The 19446-nt window shown below is 36.6% G+C and overlaps 3 protein-coding genes across 3 annotated transcripts; 2 read left to right on the top strand and 1 right to left on the bottom strand.

The window, feature by feature from the left end:
* Positions 1 to 564: 564 nt before the first annotated feature.
* LOC137960290 (major pollen allergen Bet v 1-D/H-like) lies at positions 565 to 1351 on the top strand. The gene is made up of 2 exons (XM_068807863.1): positions 565 to 799; positions 897 to 1351. The coding sequence occupies exons 1-2, from the start codon at positions 619 to 621 to the stop codon at positions 1196 to 1198; spliced, it is 483 nt and encodes a 160-aa protein (XP_068663964.1). The 5' UTR covers positions 565 to 618; the 3' UTR covers positions 1199 to 1351.
* A 16201-nt stretch (positions 1352 to 17552) lies between these two features.
* Positions 17553 to 18163, bottom strand: LOC137959612 (uncharacterized). Its single transcript, XM_068806968.1, has 2 exons — positions 17828 to 18163; positions 17553 to 17636 (listed from the first exon to the last, which is right to left on the bottom strand). Exons 1-2 carry the CDS (start codon positions 18161 to 18163, stop codon positions 17553 to 17555), a joined length of 420 nt encoding a protein of 139 aa, XP_068663069.1.
* A 538-nt stretch (positions 18164 to 18701) lies between these two features.
* LOC137959611 (major strawberry allergen Fra a 1.07-like) lies at positions 18702 to 19282 on the top strand. Its single transcript, XM_068806967.1, has 3 exons — positions 18702 to 18882; positions 18980 to 19020; positions 19064 to 19282. Exons 1-3 carry the CDS (start codon positions 18702 to 18704, stop codon positions 19280 to 19282), a joined length of 441 nt encoding a protein of 146 aa, XP_068663068.1.
* Positions 19283 to 19446: the final 164 nt, after the last annotated feature.

Genomic DNA, 19446 nt, shown 5'->3' with positions numbered 1-19446 from the left:
GGTTAAATCAATAATAAGGCTAGAGGAACCTTAAAAAAGCTGTTGGAGGTGATTGATGGATCAATGAAAAAACAGCTGTTGGAGGTGATTGATCGAATCAATGAAAAAACAGCTGTTGGAGGTGATTGATCCATCAATGAAAAGGCATGATCAAATCAACCTCATTGTATAACTTTTTGTACAACGGTCTGAAATGAAGCTCACACAAGCATGACCAGAGATATTCATCCTTAATCCAAGCTTTCATCATTTTTTATATATTTCTAATAAAGACGAGTTCAATTTCCTTGTGCACAACGCAGTAGGTGAAGAGTTAATTATTCGTTCAATGAGCACAGTGACGCAGATGGCATCTCTGGATCTTTACTTTATGTGTATTCAAACCTTGAAAGCCGTCTTAATTGACCAAATCCTTGATCAACGTTTGTTGCATCTGCGAACAAAATCCTTGACATTATCTGGCTCGTTGAAAAACAAAGTTTCAGTTCTTTTGAAAATGGATAATAGCCAGATAATGTTCCCCAAGTGGCCTATAAATGAACGTATCTCAACGAAGCTCACACAACTTACCTCCTCAAGTCTTCTTCCAGTTTCTCATCACACCCACAAGCCCCAAACATGGTTGCCGGTAGCCATTCTCAGGTATCAATCGCTCCAGTCGCTCTTGCTAGGCTATGGAAGGCCTCCGCCGACTCCCGGAACTTGATTCCGAAGCTCATTCCCGACCAGATAGAAAGCGTAGATCTCTTGGAAGGCAATGGTGGAAACGGCACTGTGATACAAATCAACTTCGGCCCAGGTTGGTGCCTCTATATTATAACAGTGTGCACCTTTAGAATCTGATCATGGAAGGTAACCGTATTTTGTTGTTTCTTGTTTCTTGTCGATAAATGCAGCTTTGAAGGGCCTTAAATATGTGAAGAACAAGGCAGTGGCGGTGGATAACGAGAATTACGTCGTTAAGTTCAGTGTCGTGGAAGGAGGGGACATAGGAACCAAACTCAAGTCCTGCAACTTCGAGGTTAAAATGGAAGCAACGAAAGAAGGGGGTACCAAGACGACTGTGAAAGTTGATTATGACACCCTTGGCGATAGCCCACTGAGCCAAGAAGATGCGGATAACATCGTCGGAGGAGTTCTGGGTCAGACCAAGGCAATCGAAGGCCATCTCCAAGCCAACCTAGATGCCTATGCGTAATCACTGAGAGAGAGAGAGAGAGAGATGTAAAGTGTAAGAGATCTTGATGTTTGCGAGTGTGTGAGAGAGAATGAGTGAGAGAGGACGAGGACTGTGTTTCTTTATCTCGTCAAGTGGGTTTGCTGGTAATAAAGAGTGCCGTATTCGATGGTATTTGACGTTTGCAAGATGTAAAAGTCCACTAATGGCGGTTGGGAGTGATAAGTAAGGTTACTGGGTTTTTTTGTCTCTTCGTATTTTGAGTGAGAGAGGACGAGGACTGTTTTTCTTTATCTCGTCAATTGGGTTTGCAGGTAATAAAGAGTGCCGTATTCGACGGTATTTGACGTTTGCAAGATGTAAAAGTCCACTAATGGCGGTTGGGAGTGATAAGTGAGGTCACTGGGTTTTTTTGTCTCTTCGTATTTTGGCAAAGTAAAACACGTCATGTAGCTTCTGTTGGATGGGATGAATTATTTATAAGGAGACAAATTGAGTTGATAGTTATCCTAATCCAGTTGCAGACATCGTTGTTTTTAATGCGGTGCTTTCGGTGAAGAGTAGTTTCAGTGTTGAACCAGCTGGTTCTCTAGAAGGCGGTCAAACTTAATTGATCTGAAATGGACCTGGTCACTCTTTGGAGCTGTAAATTCATGGAGTGAAATGGACCTGGTCAATCTTTGGAGCAGTAAATTCATGGAGTCTTGTAAATTTCTTTGCTTGATTGTAGGAAACTAATTATTTTCGTGATTTTTTTTTAATTTTAGGATCTAAATTAGACCTAAAATTAGAATGCAATGTTAAATATTGACATGGTATCAGAGAAATTCGGCGACTGGAAGGGGAAGAGATGTCGCTGGAAAAAAAATAGAGCAGAACTCGATTTTTCTGCTGTGGTTCGACGATCTCCGCACAACTATCTCGTAGCCGAAGAACGTTGCCGACAACCGCACCACCAACCCTGTTGTCACCGACGATGATACCACGAAACTGAAGATGCTCTGCCGTTGCCGAAGAGTTTTTCGTTCGTCGTCGTAACACTGAGCCGTTGCCCGAACTTTAGCTTTGTTAGATAGGAAATGAAGTTAGACTTTAATTTATCTAAAATAAATTAATTTAACTTCAACTCATCCTTGTGTTATAGTGTAAACGAGTTCAAGTGAACTGGAAAACATATTCTAGTATTAGTATTTTAAAATGAAAAACATAATATAAACAAGAGAATGAGTAAAATTTTATAATATATTTAAATAGAATATATATCTAAACAAATAATTAAGCAAAATAAATATGGTTACTACAAATAAGTGATTTAATGTGTAGTATAAAAATATATTAATAAACTAATTAATAAAAGACTATATTTAATTGCTTAATGATTATATTTTATTATAAATTAATATAATAATTACATGTGACAAGAATAATTTATAAAAAATAAATAAATAATAAAAAATAACGAATATAATAAATTAATTAATTCATTAATTGAACTGAATAAATAAAAAATTATTTTACTAATAATAGAAGATGGATTTTTTACGTACTATTAATTAATAATATATTTTTATAAAATAATAATTATTAGTTTAATTAATTATAAAAATGAGATCATTAAACCAAAATAATTGATCAAATGCTCTCTTTAACAATATTTTAATTACCAGTCTTAAATTTATAAATTAATATAGTAATAAAATTAATATAATAAATAACTAAATAAATAAATATATTATTTTATTAATAAACTAGTATAAAATTAATTAACTTAAAAAAATGCTTAAAAATGAACCGAGTTACTCGTAATAGTTCACAATTTATAGCATAAAAGTAAACGTTTATGCCTTGGAATATAACAACGAGTTCATACATTTAATATTAAAATCATCAACTTACTAGTTTAGTACATACGAACGACAAAATACATGTTAAAAGACAATAAGATACAACCATCAATGATCATTCCACACGCTAGTCGCCATGGCATATCGAAATTGTGCGGCTTTTGTGGATTTTAATGCACACCCCCACCGCATGTTTGTTGATAGGCTAACTTCATCCACAAGATCATCGCTATCATATGATCAAGGAGTTTGGTGTCTTTCCTTAGCCATTTGTAATCTAAATCCGAGAAGGTCCTCATGAAATTTTTTTTATCTGACAACCTTTACCCATCATAGGGACACATGGAAACACAAACAATAACAAAAAAAAATACCATGTGGTGGATATTTATAACACTCAAATCTCCTCACCACATGGCAAGATCATTCCTTAGCACTTCAAAAATATTCAACAATATTCCAAAATATTTCAAAATTAATTAAACTAATTCCATTGCAGATGCACTAAACAATGCAAAAACACACTCATCAAGTTCTAATTCACTAAACACCCCTGGTAGAGACCCATATGACTTCGTAGTCACTACGAACCGTACCACGTGAGTGATGGGGGCCGGGTTTCGTTTTCTAATGGACGCCCGTGTAGGTGACTCAGACTTGTTTGAACTCGACTACACACCCCAAACCCTAAACCCTAAACCCTATCACCCCAAACCCTAAACCCAAACCGATAACCCTAAAAAAATAAAAAGAAAAAACAAACCAAACTGCTAAACCCTAATTCCAGAACCTGAACCCTAAACCCTAGACCTTAAAACCACTAAAAGCCCCAAACCCAATCACCCCAAAAATCGAGAACCGTAATTTTTTTGAAAAAACCCTAAACCCTAAACCCTAATCCTAGACCTAAACCCTAGACCTTAAAAACCCTAAAATCCCCAAACCCTAAACCCTAAACCCTATCACCCCAAAAACCGAGAACTCTATTTTTTAAAAAAAATCCTAAGCCCTAAAAAAACCATAGACAATAAACCCTAAACCCTTAAATACCTTGAACTATACCCTAAATACACTAAAGCCTAAATCTAATCCCAAAATTAAATGAAACCTAAATACCATAAACCCTGACCCTAAATCCCACAATTATGCAACAATCAATACAAATTATACACATAAATTAATTAAATCAAATACAACACTAAATCAATTGAAAAAAATTAGGGTTTAGGCTTACCTTATAAAATTCAGGGAAAATCGAAGCCGAATGGAGAAATCGAAGTAAAATCGAAGAAATCGACACTGAAATGTCGATAATAAAAAATGAATGGGTTAAATCAAAAGAAATCGGGAGGATTTTTAGGGGAAAAGAAAAGAGCAAGAGGGAAAAGGGAGATGGAGGCCGAGAGGGAGAGGAGAGAGGGAGAGGGAGGGGAGATGCAAAGACGATGAAGGGAGAATAGATGCGAAGACGATAAGAAGGGAGAAGAAGCCGAAGGGAGTGCGAAGATGAGAGGAAGAAGAGAGCGGACAAAAAAAATCGTTGGGAGAGGAAGACAGAGAGAGAGGGAGAGCAGAGCGAATGAGGAAAAAAAATTCATCAGGGGAGGGAGAAACGTGTCCCGTGCGACGATTCATGTGAATGATTTGCAAAATCAGGCTAAAACTTGATTCCCCGATTTTTGCCTGAGAAGATTACCTGCATGATTCAAATGAAGAAGCACTCATTCACCACTAACAACCTAATCGAATGAACAGAATAATGCGCTTGAACTTCATCTCTGTTTCATTTTGGACTAACCCCCCCCCCCCGATAAGGAGATGACAAATTGAGTTGATACGTATCGTAATCGAGTTGTAGACATCGTTGTTTTTAATGCGGTGCTTTCAGTGTTGAATCAACTAGTTCTCTAGCAAGTGGTCAAACTTAATTGACCTAAAATGGACCTGGTCACTCTTTGGAGTCAAAGATTGGGTTGGTTTTGATAATATTGGTTTCAGTTATATTTCAAAGGGTATGTAGAAATTTATTCAATTACTCTCACATATAATCGGTAATCGGGTAAATCTATCCAACGCCTAATTCGATTAGAACTTTGTTTCAGTTTTTTTCCATTTAATAAATGGTAGACAAAAACTCAAGTAAATTGGTAAAATTGACAACCTTAGGGTTAACCACCTAGAGACTTTTTTATCATCAGCCAAATGCCTAAGGGTTGGTTAAACTTGATAAGGTTCGCTAAAGTTAAATAAAAGTTTTGTTTTTTAATTGAAATCGAATGATTACAAGGCTCGAAGAACTTAAAATGTATAGACTAAAGACAAAAGCAACTTTTACTATTCCCTCTCTTTGGGACTAAGAGTTGGATGTCCCTTTGATTGTACTCTAAGCAATACATATAACCTAGACGCTTTTAGAGTCTTCCTTTGAGAGGGCCTTTCTTATGCAGTTTTCTTAGACAATTCTGCTCATGGGGGAGTTGGTGACTCCTCTTCTAAAGTCTTTCTTGACTCGGTGGTGCCTCTTTTCTTGGGCATCTTCTACTAATTTTGCCCTCATCTAATTTGGTACCACTTGTCTCCACTTCTTTGTTGGCCTTTTGCTCCATCTTGAACTCTTTTATTGGACATAAGTAGAATTTTAAGGAGTACTAAGTTATGACTCGATCCTACTAATCTCACATAAGAGTATAATCTTATTATTATTCTATCCATTGTTTCCAACCTGGCCTAACCCGTGTCACAACTAGGGTTCGTAACAGAAGATCATGTTGTTGGCCCAAGTGGTATCTCAAGAGCAAGGGTGGAGGCCAATTAAAAATCTAAAACATTTTGGTGTGTGTGAATGAAACAAGTAGCGATTCATACAACGAACACAAAACCACAATTGAACACAATTTTTTGTTATTGATGTTTCCTTAGTGGTAGTCACCTCCCAAGAACTTTTGCTTGAGAAATTTCTACTAATCTAGTTCCTTGTAGAAAAGTACAAAGAGATTTTGATTCTCTCATGCCAAGTGTAATACCTGATTACACTATTCTCAATCTCTCCCCAAGAGATCCAATACAATTAGATTCCGATACTAGTCAACATCATTTTCTAGATTCATAGCTCTAAAATGTCTTCCTTCTAGAATTCAAGGCTATAGGATAGCCTCTCAAATAAAATTAAAATACAAAAAGGGAAACAAAAATTTACACCTTTTGCTCTTGGAGAAACAAGATTCTTTTATTGAGGCCAAGCATCCAAACTTTGAAAACGAAGTGCATTTGGAGCTTCCAATAGGATAGGCAATTCATATGTAATTGAGAAGGTTAAAAGGAATTTGGAAAAATAGAGCTTAGAGCCTCTCGTTTTTCAAAGAACACTCGAAACAATTTTTTCCAAAATTGAAAAGGATTTTCATGTAAAGAAGGGCTCGTAGATTGCAATTGATGCTCAAGGATAAACTCAAAACACCTACTTAAAGGTTCTCATATCCCAACTACCTATTTTTGAAAGTTGGACAATAGTCAAAACTTTCTGTGTTTGGATTGATAGATCATGCTTCTAGCATTGATTGATCAATTAACTGACACGACTTTATTTTTTGAATTTTCTTGATATGTTGATAGATCCTACCTATATCATTTATTGATCAATTGAATCCAACAACTTTATTTTTTTAATTTATTAGCCTATTTATTGATCATTCATGTAGATCAATCATACTTTATAAAAAAAATTACTGCAACATCCTGATTGATTGATCAATCAGTTTGGGGTTGATTGACCACAAATTTTAAACCACAACTTCTGTATTCAGGTTGATCAATCATACCTTGTTTAAGAAGCTTGCTACTCTTTGATTGATTGTTCCTACATGTAGTTATGCTCCTTCCATAATGAAAGTTTAAGCTTGAAAAGGCTAAAAACATATTCAATACATTTGAATGATGAGTTAAAATAAGGTTTTAGGAAAACATGATGTCCTAAAGCTCCAAAATATAATAGTACTAGCCTTTGACTCTAGTCCTCAAAATCTTCAAGCTTGAGTCTTCTTAGGTGTTTTTTTCTTCAAGTGACTTATCCTTCATTTTGTGCTTGAGGTCTTCTTGTGCTGATTTTATTGGTTCTTCCTCATAGACTTTGAATGATGTCTCTGAAAGGTAAGTGCATTTTCCTCTCCTAAAATTATTAACATCTTATTAGTGTACTAGTTTAACCATTGTTATCATCATAAGTAAAGTGAATATCAACCTAAATCAAAACTTATGAGGAAGAGTTGTTTGGTATAAGGCGAAAGCACCATCGAATGTAGGAGAGAGTGTATCTCTAGCAATCATAAATTGTCTCATCTGAGTGAACTCAATCACAAGCCATTGAATCATCTCAACCTATTGACTCATACGGCATTTCATCATTCCTAGTTCTTCATTTGTCTTGTCTAAGTTTGTTGTCGTGGCTACAAAACTGTGTGAACTTGAACCCCAAGATGTGGGAGCGTGCAGTGCACCTAAACGCATCCCCCTCTAAGAGCCAACTCTAATGACCAATATCACTATCTCAGCATAGCTCAACTGAGCAACCTACCTTTTAAGCCTCTACCACCTTCTCCAATTTGGTCTTGTTAAATTCGGACATAGTAAGCCTTCTTAAGCCCATCCTTGTGTGTCCCATTGACTTGTCTTCTGTCTCTTGCCGGTTGAAAGAATGAGTTTGTTTTATCCAAATGGATGGACTTACTTGCTTGCTGTTCTAATCATCCTTCTTAGTCATTCAAACACCACCTTGTAAAGAGGCTTCTTGTGACTTCTCTCTCTCTCTCTCTCTCTCTCTGTCTTACGTAATTAAATGGCTGTTGTTAAGATATTTTGATGGTGTGCTTTCTTGCATGAGTTGCTTCTTCCCTTTTTAATGGGTGTTTGGATGGTCTTTTGTCGATTGAATGGATATGTTACTAGAAATTCTATTTGGGGCTTTTGCATAGTTCAAAGCAGACTAATGTCTACCATTAGTAACTTAAGTGTTTGTTGTCATAAAAATCATCTCAATGGGGATCTTGAGACCAATATATTATGCATACCATCTCACAAAAAATCTAAACAAATGACTTCGAGCCACACGAATGTCCAATAGATTGTTTCTTTGCATTTTTGGAGTTTTGCTTTGATATTTTGATTCATTTTGGAATGAATAAAAATTTTGCACTAAATGTATCAAATAAAGAAGAAAAACACTATTCTATGGTGTTTACCCAATTTACCCAATTCTATGGTGTCACTCTTTGGAGCTGTAAATTCATGGAGTCTTGTAAATTTCTTTGCTTAATTGTAGGTTACGAATTATTTTCGTGATTTTTTCCTGATTTTAGGATCTAAATTAGACCTAAAATTAGAATGCAATGTTAAATATTAACATGGTATCAAAGCAATTCGGCGACAAGAAGGATAAAAGAAGTCGTTGGAAAAAAAAAATAGAGCAGAAACCCGGTTTTTCTGCTGTGGTTCAACGGTCTCCGCACAACTATCCCATAGCCGAAAAACATTGCCGACAACCACACCACCAACGCCATTGTCGCCGATAATCATACCACAAAACTGAATTGCTTTGCCGTCGCTAAAGAGTTTTTCGTTCGACGTCGTAACACTGAGCCGCCGCCCGAACTTTAGCTTTGTTAGATAGGAAATGAAGTTAGATTTTAATTTATCTTAAATAAATAAATTTAACTTCAACCCATCCTTGTGTTATAATGTAAACGAGTTCAAGTGAACTGGAAAACTAATTCTAGTATTAATATTTTAAAATGAAAAATATAATATAAACAAGAGAATAAGTAAATTTTTATAATATATTTAAATAGAATATATATCTAAACAAATAATTAAGCAAAATAAATATGGTTATTACAGATAAGTGATTTAATGTATAGTATAAAAATATATTAATAAACTAATTAATAAAAGACTATATTATATTGCTTAATGATAACAATTTATATAAATTAATATAATAATTACGTGTGACAAGAATAATTTATAAAAAATAAATAAATAATAAAAAATAACGAATATAATAAATTAATTAATTCATTAATTGAACTGAATAAATAAAAAAAATTATTTTACTAATAATAGAAGATGGATTTTTTACGTACTATTAATTAATAATATATTTTTATAAAATAATAATAATTAGTTTAATTAATTATAAAAATGAGATAATTAAACCCAAATAAATGATCAAATGCTCTCTTTAACAATATTTTAATTACCAGTCTTAAATTTATAATTTAATATAGTAATAAAATTAATAAATAAATATATTATTTTATTAATAAACTAGGATAAAATTAATTAACTTAAAAAAATGCTTGAAAATGAACCGAGTTACGCGTAATAGTTCACAATTTATAGCATAAAAGTAAACGTTTATGCCTTCAAAAATAACAACGAGTTCATGCATTTAATATTAAAATCATCAACTTACTAGTTTAATACATACGAACAACAAAATACATGTTCAAAAACAATAAGATACAACCATCAATGATCATTCTACACGCTAATCGCCATGGCATATCGAAATTGTGCGGCTCTTGTGGATTTTAATGCACGCCGCCTCCGCATGTTTGTTGATAGGCTATCTTCATCCACAAGATCATCGCTATCATATGATCAAGGAGTTTGGTGTCTTTCCCCAACCATTTGTAATCTAAATCCGAGATGGTCCTCATGAATTTTTTTTATCAGACAACCTTTACCCGTCATAGGGACACATGGAAACACAAACAATAACAAAAAAAAAAAAAAAAACCATCTGGTGGATATTTATAACACTAAAATCTCCTCACCACGTGGCCAGATCATTCCTTAGCACATCAAAAATATTCAACAATATTCCAAATTATTTAAAAATTAATCAAACTAATTCCATTGCAGATGCACTAAACAATGCAAAAACACACTCATCATGTCCTAATTCACTAAACACCCCTGGTAGAGACCCATATGACTTCGTAATCACTACGAACCGTACCACGTGAGTGATGAGGGCCGGGTTTCGTTTGCTAATGGACGCCCGTGTAGGTGACTCAGACTTGTTTGAATTGGACTAAACACCCCAAACCCTAAACCCTAAACCCTAAACCCAAACCGATAACCCTAAAAAAATAAAAGGAACAAAAAATCCAAACTACTAAACCCTAACCCTAAACCCTATCACCCCAAAAATCGAGAACCGTAATTTTTTTTTTGAAAAAACCCTAAACCCTAATCCTAGACCTAAACCTTAAACCCTAGACCTTAAAAACCCTAAAATCCCCAAACCCTAAACCCTAAACCCTATCACCCCAAAAATCGAGAACCCTATTTTTTTTTAAAAAGGCCTAAGCCCTAAAAAAACCCTAAACCCTTAAATACCTTGAACTATACCCTAAATACACTAAAGCCTAACTCTAATCCCGAAATTAAATGAACCCTAAATACCATAAACCCTAACCCTAAATCCCACAATTATGCAACAATCAAAACAAATTACGCACATAAATTAATTAAATCAAATACAACACTAAATCAATTGAAAAAAAATTAGGGTTTAGGCTTACCTTATGAAATTTTGGGAAAACCGAAGCTGAATGGAGAAATTGAAGTAAAATCGCAGAAATCGAAGCCGAAATGTCAAAATCGAAGAAAATCAAAACTGAATGGGTTAAATCGAAGGAAATCGGAAGGCCGAGAGAGGGAGAGGGAGGGGAGATGCAAAGATGATGAAGGGAGAATAGATGTGAAAACGATAAGAACGGAGAAGAAGCCGAAGGGAGTGCGAAGATGAGAGGAAGTAGAGAGCGATGACGAGAGGAAGAAGAGAGCGGGCGAAAAAAATCGTTGGGAGAGGAAGACCGAGAGAGAGGGAGAACAGAGCGAAATGAGGGAAAATAATTCATCAGGGGAGAAGAAATGTGTCCCGTGCGACGATTCATGTGAATGATTTTTAAAATCAGGCTAAAACTTGATTCCCCGATTTTTGCCTGAGAAGATTACCTGCGTGATTCAAATGAAGAGGCACTCATTCACCACTAACAGCCTAATCAAATGAACAGAATAATGCGCTTGAACTTCATCTTTGTTTCATCTTTTTACTAACCCCCCCTTATAAGGAGATGACAAATTGAGTTGACACTTATCGTAATCGAGTTGCAGACATCGTTGTTTTTAATGTGGTGCTTTCATTGTTGAATCAACTGGTTCTCTAACAGGCGGTCAAACTTAATTGACCTAAAATGGACCTGGTCACTCTTTGGAGTCAAAGATTGGGTTGGTTATGATAATATTGGTTTCAATTATATTTCAAAGGGTATGTAGAAATTTATTCAATTATTCTTACATATAATCGGTAATCGGGTAAATCAATCCAATGCCTAATTCGATAAGAACTTTGTTTCATTTTTATTCCATTTAATAAATGGTAAACAAAAACTCAAGTAAATTGGTAAATTGACTACCCTAGGGTTAACCACCTAGAGACTTTTTTTATCATCAGTCAAATGCCTAAGGGTTGGTTAAAGCTGATAAGGTTAGCTAAAGTTAGATAAAAGGGTTTTTGTTTTTAATTGAAATCGAATGATTACAAGGCTCGAAGAACTTAAAATTTATAGACTTGAGACAAAAACAACTTTTACTATTTCCTCTCTCTGGGACTAAGAGTTGGATGTCCCTTCGATTGTACTCTAAGCAATACATAGAACCTAGACGTTTTTAGAGTTTTCCTTTGAGAGGGCCTTTCTTATGCAGTTATCTTAGACAATTCTGCTCATGGGGGAGTTGGTGCCTCCTCTTCTAAAGTCTTTCTTGACTCTTTTGCCGTTGGCTAGGTGGTGCCACTTTTCTTGGGCATCTTCTACTAATTGTGCCCTCAACCAATTTGGTACCACTTGTCTCCACTTCTTGGTTAGCCTTTTGCTCCATCTTGAACTCTTCTATTGGACAGAAGTTGAATTTTAAGGAGTACTAACTTATGACTGATCCTACTAGTCTCACATAAGAGTATAATCTTATTATTATTCTATCCATTTTTGCCAACCTGGCCTAACCCATGTCACAACTAGGGTTCGTAATAGAAGATCATGTTGTTGGCCCAAGTGGTATCTCAAGAGCAAGGGTGGAGGTTAATTTAAAATTTAAAACATTTTGGTGTGTGTGAATGAAACACGTAGCAATTCATAGAACGAACACAAAACCACAATTGAACACAATTTTTTCTTATTGATGTTTCCTTAGTGGTAATCACCTCCCAAGAACCTTTGCTTGAGAAATTTCTACTAATCTAGTTCCTTGTAGAAAAATACAAAGAGATTTTGATTCTCTCATGCCAAGTGTAATACCTGATTACACTATTCTCAATTTCTCCCCAAGAGATCCAATACAATTAGATTCCGATACTAGTCAACATCACTTTCTAGATTCATAGCTCTAAAATGTCTTCCTTCTAGAATTCAAGGCTATAGAATAGCCCCTCAAATAAAATTAAAATACAAAAAAGTTAACAAAAATTTACACCTTTTGCTCTTAGAGAAACAAGCTTCTTTTGTTGAGGCCAAGCATCCAAACTTTGACCACGAAGTGCATTTGGAGCTTCCAATAGGATAGGCAATTCATATGTAATTGAGAAGGTTAAAAGGAATTTGGAAAAATAGAGCTTAGAGCCTCTCGTTTTTCAAAAAACACTCGAAACAATTTTTTTCAAAATTGAAAAGGATTTTCATGTAAAGATTGCAATTAATGCTCAAGGATAAACTCAAAACACCTACTTAAAGGTTCTCATAGCCCAACTAGCAATTTTAGAAAGTTGGAGAACAGTCAAAACTTTCTGTGTTTGGATTAATAGATCTTGCTTCTAGCATTGATTGATCAATTAACTCACATGACTTTATTTTTTGAATTTTCTTGATCTGTTGATAGATCCTACCTATATCATTTATTGATCAATTGAATCCAACAACTTTATTATTTTAATTGTTTTTAGCCTATTTATTGATCATTCATGTAAAACAATCATACTTTATAAAAAAAAATCCTGCAACATCCTGATTGATTGATCAATCAGTTTGGGGTTGATTGACCATAAATTTTAAACCACAACTTTTGTATTCTAGTTGATCAATCATACCTTGTTCACGAAGCCTTGCTACTCTTTGATTGATAGTTCATACATGTAGTTATGCTCCTTCCATAATGAAAGTTTAAGCTTGAAAAGGCTAAAAACATATTCAAAACATTTGAATGATTAGTTAAAAAAAGGTTTTAAGAAAACATGATGTCCTAAAGCTCCAAAATATAATAGTACTAGCCTTATGACTCTAGTCCTCAAAATCTTCAAGCTTGAGTCTTCTTAGGTGTTTTTTTCTTCAAGTGACTTATCCTTCTTTTTGTGCTTGAGGTCTTCTTGTGTTGATTTTATTGGTTCTTCCTCATAGACCTTGAATGATGTCTTTGAAAGGTAAGTGCATTTTCCTTTCCTAAAATTATTAACATCGTATTAGTGTACTAGTTTAAGCTTTGTTATCATCAAAATTATTGTGAATATCAACCTAAATCAAACATGTGAGGAGGAGTTGTTCGGTATAAGGGGAAAGCACCATCAAATGTAGGAGAGAGTGTATCTCTAGCAATCATAAATTGTCTCATCTGAGTGAACTCAATCACAAGCCATTGAATCATCTCATCCTGCTGACTCATTGACATTTCATCATTCCTAGTTCTTCATTTGTCTTGTCTAAGTTTGTTGTCGTGGCTACAAAACTGTGTGAACTTGAACCCCAAGATGTGGGAGGGTGGAGTGCACCTATACCCATCCCCCTCTAAGAGCCAACTCTAATGACCAATATCACTATCTCATCATAGCTCAACTGAGTAACCTACCTTTTAAGCCTCTACCACCTTCTCCAATATTTGGTCTTGTTAAATTTGGACATAGTAAGCCCGCTTAAGCCCATCCATGTGTGTCCCATTGACATGTCTTCTGTCTCTTGCTGGTTGAAAGAATGAAATTGTTTTGTCCAAATGGATGGACTTACTTGCTTGTTGTACTAAGCTTCCTTCTTACTCATTCAAACACCACCTTGTACAGAGGCTTCTTGTGAGTTCTCTCTCTCTCTCTCTTATGTAATTAAATGGTTGTTGTTGAGATATTTTGATGATGTGCTTTCTTGCTTGAATTACTTCTTCCCTTTTTAATGGGTGTTTGGATGGTCTTCTGTCGATTAAATGGATATGTTACCAGAAATTCTATTTGGGGCTTTTGCATATTTCAAAGCATACTAATGCCTACCATTAGTAACTTAAGTGTTTGTTGTCATAAATATCATCTCAATGGGGATCTTGAGACCAATATGTTATGCATACCATCTCACAAAAAATCTAAACAAATGACTTCGAGCCACATGAATGTTCAATAGGTTGTTTCTTTGCGTTTTGGAGTTTTGCTTTGATATTTTGATTCATTTTGGAATGAATAAAAACCTTGCACTAAATGTATCAAAGAAAGAAGAAAAACACTATTCTATGGTGTTTACCCAATTTACAAAATTCACAAGGTAAACTTATAGTCGACTTTAAAGAAGGAACGAAAAATTGTAGAGTTTGACAAGGGATGACCAAGTCAATTATGCCACTGCAAGCATGTTTGTTGGATGAAGCCACAATTGAGATGATGTAATTTCCCAAGAAATAATGGTCTCCTTTCTCTTGGCCTCGACCGATCACCCATTTTGTCTAGGTGTACTGGAAAGAATAGTTAGACGGGTAAAGAGTCACAATTTTTTTTTTATTAACTGGTTAACAAACATGTGACTTAATGAAAATTGAGGAAAAATTAAAACATTTCACAATGATAAAGAAGGCAATACAATGGATGTACCCAAAACTTGAACTTTGGTTTGAGATCCATCAACAAATTTCCATTTTTTTATCAGGAGATGTTTAAAGTCTCCAAAGTCAATGATCCAAGATAAAGGCTAGCACATGAGAAAAAATAGACATACTTATAATGGCAATTGTCGTATTAGGAGCACTATTGAATGAGGTCATTATACTTTTAAGTTTTTGTAGGAGATCATATTCTTCTTCTATTAGGGTTACATTACCCTTCAAAGATTCAAGAGGGTTTTCTTTTTCTTATTCAATTGCATTGATGGTTGCATGATTTGTCGTGGTTGTATGATTTAAAAAAAATTGGTTTCCCATGTAGCTTCCAACATCTTTCTACCGCATGGTTAGATAAACCAATATAAGTTCATGACCTAAAGGGTGTCGATTTGAAATTACTTCTTCCTCTTCCTCGGCGACTTCTACTACCTTGTCCTTAGCCTCATCTAATAATGCCACTTCCTCTCCCTTGGGAGAACATGGTAGAATATTTTTATGCTATGGGTTATGAATCTATTGCCTTTGCTGAAATTCTGAGCACACTAGCACAAATGTCATCAAATGAAGGCCTAACAATAGAATTGAGGACTTATGATCTTGGTAGGGCTTAAATTTGTATGGCAGATGGCTGAAACAAGTAATTCTCATTGTTTTATTCGACTACAACGTTGGTTGCATATGGTTGTGCAAGCTTCCAATCTTGAAGAAGTCCTTTGAACCAAGCAAAATATTAGAATTTGCATTTTGTAGATTCAGATTCTCTTGTCATAGGCATGGAGCTAGCAGCCAAGAGAAAAGTAGATCTGGACTGCATGGCTTGAAGATGTGATAGGTTTAGAGGTCGGACTCAACTAACCCCAGGCAAGGCTATGAGAACTTTCAAACAAGCCTGGACCAATTGGGGATGAAGGAGGCCATAAAAAACAAGACTAAAAGATGAGAGGACTCATGAGATGGACCAAAAGGCATAAGTTTGAGGGGAGGAGGAGGATCTACTAACAAGGAAAGGGGTCTGCTTGCTCGGGCTCAAGAGTGATCTCTTCAAGGGTGAAGCGGTGGTTGAATCTAGCCTCATTAAGATTATCTCCTTGCTTGGTAGTATACATCTCCAAAAAAATATTTTAAATATTGTAAAGAGTGCCAGGAGTAGAGTATATTTTAGCACAAGTATCCCAGACATGTTGGGCTCTTCCATGTTATTTATTAACCAACTTATAAGCAAAGTATCCTCTTTTAACCATTTTTGGTATGATGGATCTTCTTCATTAATATGTGGAGATGGTTTGGTTCAAATGTCCAACATGATCTCTTGGAACTAAAAGATATTTCACAAACTATGACCACGAAGGATAATTAGATGGACCTTTAAAGGATATGGTTGTGATATTTAAGAAATCATTTTTTCTCAATTCAGCAAAAAAAATAAGAGACTTACTTGAATTGTTAGCCATGTTTGTCAAGTAAACGAGGAATTTATATTGCAAAACTTGGAGAACTTCAGAAAATAATTGATGAAGAAATGGAAGCAAGCAAACAATTGGAGTACACTTTTAACAACAAGAGTGCAGCAATAGTTCTCCTATAATTTACATGATTTAAAAAAAATCTAATTATTTGCCAAGAGTTCCATAGCATGACCAGAGATATTCATCCTTGACCCAAGCTTTCATCATTTTTTATATATTTCAAATAAAGACGAGTTCATTTTCCTTGTGCACAACACAGTAGGTGAAGATCTAATTATTCGTTCCATGAGCATAGTGACACATATGGCATCTTCGGATCTTTATTTAATGTGTCTTGAAACTTGAAAACCATCTTAATTGACCATGATAGAGATAAATATAAACATAGTGATAGATTAAAGATAATGATAGAGATAAAGATAACTAGATATTGAATTAGAGATAGACTCAAATTGTAGAGTCCTAATCACCTACAATCTCTGTTTAATTCTATAAATAGTTTACACCTGATCAATAATAATCATGACAATATTATTCTTCATTCCTAAGCACAATATGGTATCAGATCTTTCGATCGATTAATCAGAACTTGTCTGTCGTCGTTGGAAATCTTTATCAGAAGCATTCTCCATAGCAGCAGCCCATTGCCGCCGCCCATACTTGATATTTTCTTTTACCTTTCTCAATGCAATCTCTCCGGAGGTATTTTAGAAAAAAAAAAGAACAAAAGAATAATTTCCCCCATCGCTTCCTCCGACATCCTCGTTGTCATCACCCTGCTGCCACCGCCGTCTACTCGGCCGAAAACTCCCTCGCAAGCGCCCCACCATAATCTCTCTCGACCGCCCTATTTTATCCCCCTCCCCCTGAAGCCACCGTCGTCTCCGCCATTCACCCCGAAGGCCACAGTGCCGAACGCCCAGAGTTCTTCCTCCTCCCCCCCCTTCCTACCCGCGCTGAACCCCTCGTCTCTCCAACTCATCTCTCCCGACGTTGTCGCCACCTCTGTCGTTGTCCTGATTCTGTCTTGCCATCACCGTCGACCCTCCGACCACAGTTTCGACCGCCCCCCAGCCAGCCGGCGCCGCACAGATCCTCCCCCCCGCTTGATCTTCTGTCTCTTTTCTCTGGTCGCCGATTTCCCTCCGAAATCGTTCGACCCCACTATCGCATCCCGCTAGCTGTCGCAACCGTTCGCCCCTCCGGCCACAGCACCGTCTGCCCCCAGCCTACTGGCGCCACTCGTCTCTGCAGCACCGAGATGACCAAAGTTCAAGGGGAAAAATTATTTCTCCCTTGGACGCGTTGTCCCACACACGTACGTGAGCAACATGCTAACTCGCACTTGGGCTTTCACACATGTGAGTTTCGCATGTGCGGCATTTTTTTTATTATAAAAAAAAAACTCTATTCGGATGATGTGATTCCATCCGCCCCACCTCTAGTGCCACTGCTCTTCCACCGGACAATGCAATTCTGTTTGCTCCAGCCGCCTCCAGTGCCGTTGCTCTTCCATTGGACGATGCAATTCTGTTCGCACCAACCGCCTCCAGTGCCGCTACTCTTCTATCGGACGATGCAATTTCGTCCACACCAGCTGCCACCAGTGCTTCTACTCTCCCACCAGATGATGAAATTCCGACCGCACCAGCCACCTCCAGTGCAATTGCTCTTCCACCAGACGATGCGATTCCGTTCTCCCCAGCCGCCTCCAATGCCACTGCTCTTCCTCCGGATGATGCGATTTCGTCTGTCCTAACCGCTTCCAGTGCCATAGCTCTACTCAGTCGCTACCAGTGTCGCTGCTCTCTCAAAACCACTTCTAAGAATATTCTGCTCTTTTTTAAGATCAAGATTGGACTCTCCTCTTGGAACTCCATCTTGCAGGGGCATGATAGAGATAAAGATAAACATAGTGATAGATATAAAAATAATGATAGAGATAAAGATAATTAGTGATTGAGTTAGAGATAAACTCAAATTGTAGAGTCCTAATCACCTACAATCTCTGTGTAATTCTATAAATAATTTACACCTGATCAATAATAATCACGACAAAATTATTCTTCATTCCTAAGCTCAATAGACCAAGTCCTTGATCAACGTTTGTTGCATCTGCGAACAAAATCTTTGACATTATCTACTCATTGAAAAACAAAGTTTCAGTTCTTTTGAAAATGGATAATAGCCAGATATTGTTCCCCAAGTGGCTTATAAATAGTCTTCTCACTTCGTTCTTCTCTCAACGAAGCTCACACAACCTGCCTCCTCGAGTCTTCTTCCAGTTTCTCATCACACCCACAAGCTTCAAACATGGTTGCCGGTAGCCATTCTCAGGTATCAGTCGCTCCAGTCGCTCCTGCTAGGCTATGGAAGGCCTCCGTCGACACCCGGAACTTGATTCCGAAGCTCATCCCCGACCAGGTAGAAAGCATAGTTCTCCCGGAAGGCGATGGTGGAGTCGGCTCTGTGACACAACTCAACTTTGGCCCAGGTTGGTTCCTCTATATTATAACAGTGTGCACCTTTAGAATCTGATCATGGAAGGTAAACGTATTTTGTTGTTTCTTGATTCTTGTCGATAAATGCAGCTTTGAAGGACATTAAATATGTGAAGCACAAGGGAGAGCAGGTGGATAACGAGAATTACGTCTTTAAATTCTGTGTCGTGGAAGGGAAGGGACATAGGAACCAAACTCAAGTCCTGCAACTTCGAGGTTAAAATGGAAGCAACGAGTGAAAGGGGTACCAAGACGACTGTGAAAATTGATTATGACACCCTTGGCGATAGCCCACTGAGCCAAGAAGATGCGGATAACATCGTCGGAGGAGTTCTGGGTCAGACCAAGGCCATCGAAGGCCATCTCCAAGCCAACCCAGATGCATATGCGTAATCACTGAGAGAGAGAGAGAGAGAGAAATGTACTGTGTAAGAGATCTTGATGTTTGCCAGTGTGTGAGAGAGAATGAGTGAGAGAGGACGAGGACTGTGTTTCTTTATCTCGTCAAAGTGGGTTTGCTGGTAATAAAGAGTCTGCTGTATTCGATGGTATTTGAC

The sequence above is a fragment of the Aristolochia californica genome, unplaced genomic scaffold (genome assembly GCF_029961685.1).
Source record: "Aristolochia californica isolate CCGP_79_NKW_82.1479 unplaced genomic scaffold, dmAriCali1.0.hap1 SCAF_3, whole genome shotgun sequence".
Lineage (NCBI taxonomy): Eukaryota > Viridiplantae > Streptophyta > Magnoliopsida > Piperales > Aristolochiaceae > Aristolochia > Aristolochia californica.
This window is presented reverse-complemented; position numbering and strand designations above follow the sequence as displayed.

Bases quoted from the DNA above. Each gene is read 5' to 3' on its own strand.
- LOC137960290 (XM_068807863.1), top strand. From the start codon at position 619: ATGGTTGCCGGTAGCCATTCTCAGGTATCAATCGCTCCAGTCGCTCTT. The intron at 800-896 runs GTTGGTGCCTCT...CGATAAATGCAG, and splicing joins ACAAATCAACTTCGGCCCAG to CTTTGAAGGGCCTTAAATAT.
- LOC137959612 (XM_068806968.1), bottom strand. From the start codon at position 18,163: ATGGCACTGGAAGCGGTTAGGACAGACGAAATCGCATCATCCGGAGGA. The intron at 17,637-17,827 runs GTGGGGCGGATG...TCGGTGCTGCAG, and splicing joins GAAGAGCAGTGGCACTAGAG to AGACGAGTGGCGCCAGTAGG.
- LOC137959611 (XM_068806967.1), top strand. From the start codon at position 18,702: ATGGTTGCCGGTAGCCATTCTCAGGTATCAGTCGCTCCAGTCGCTCCT. The intron at 18,883-18,979 runs GTTGGTTCCTCT...CGATAAATGCAG, and splicing joins ACAACTCAACTTTGGCCCAG to CTTTGAAGGACATTAAATAT. The intron at 19,021-19,063 runs GTGGATAACGAG...GTGTCGTGGAAG, and splicing joins TGAAGCACAAGGGAGAGCAG to GGAAGGGACATAGGAACCAA.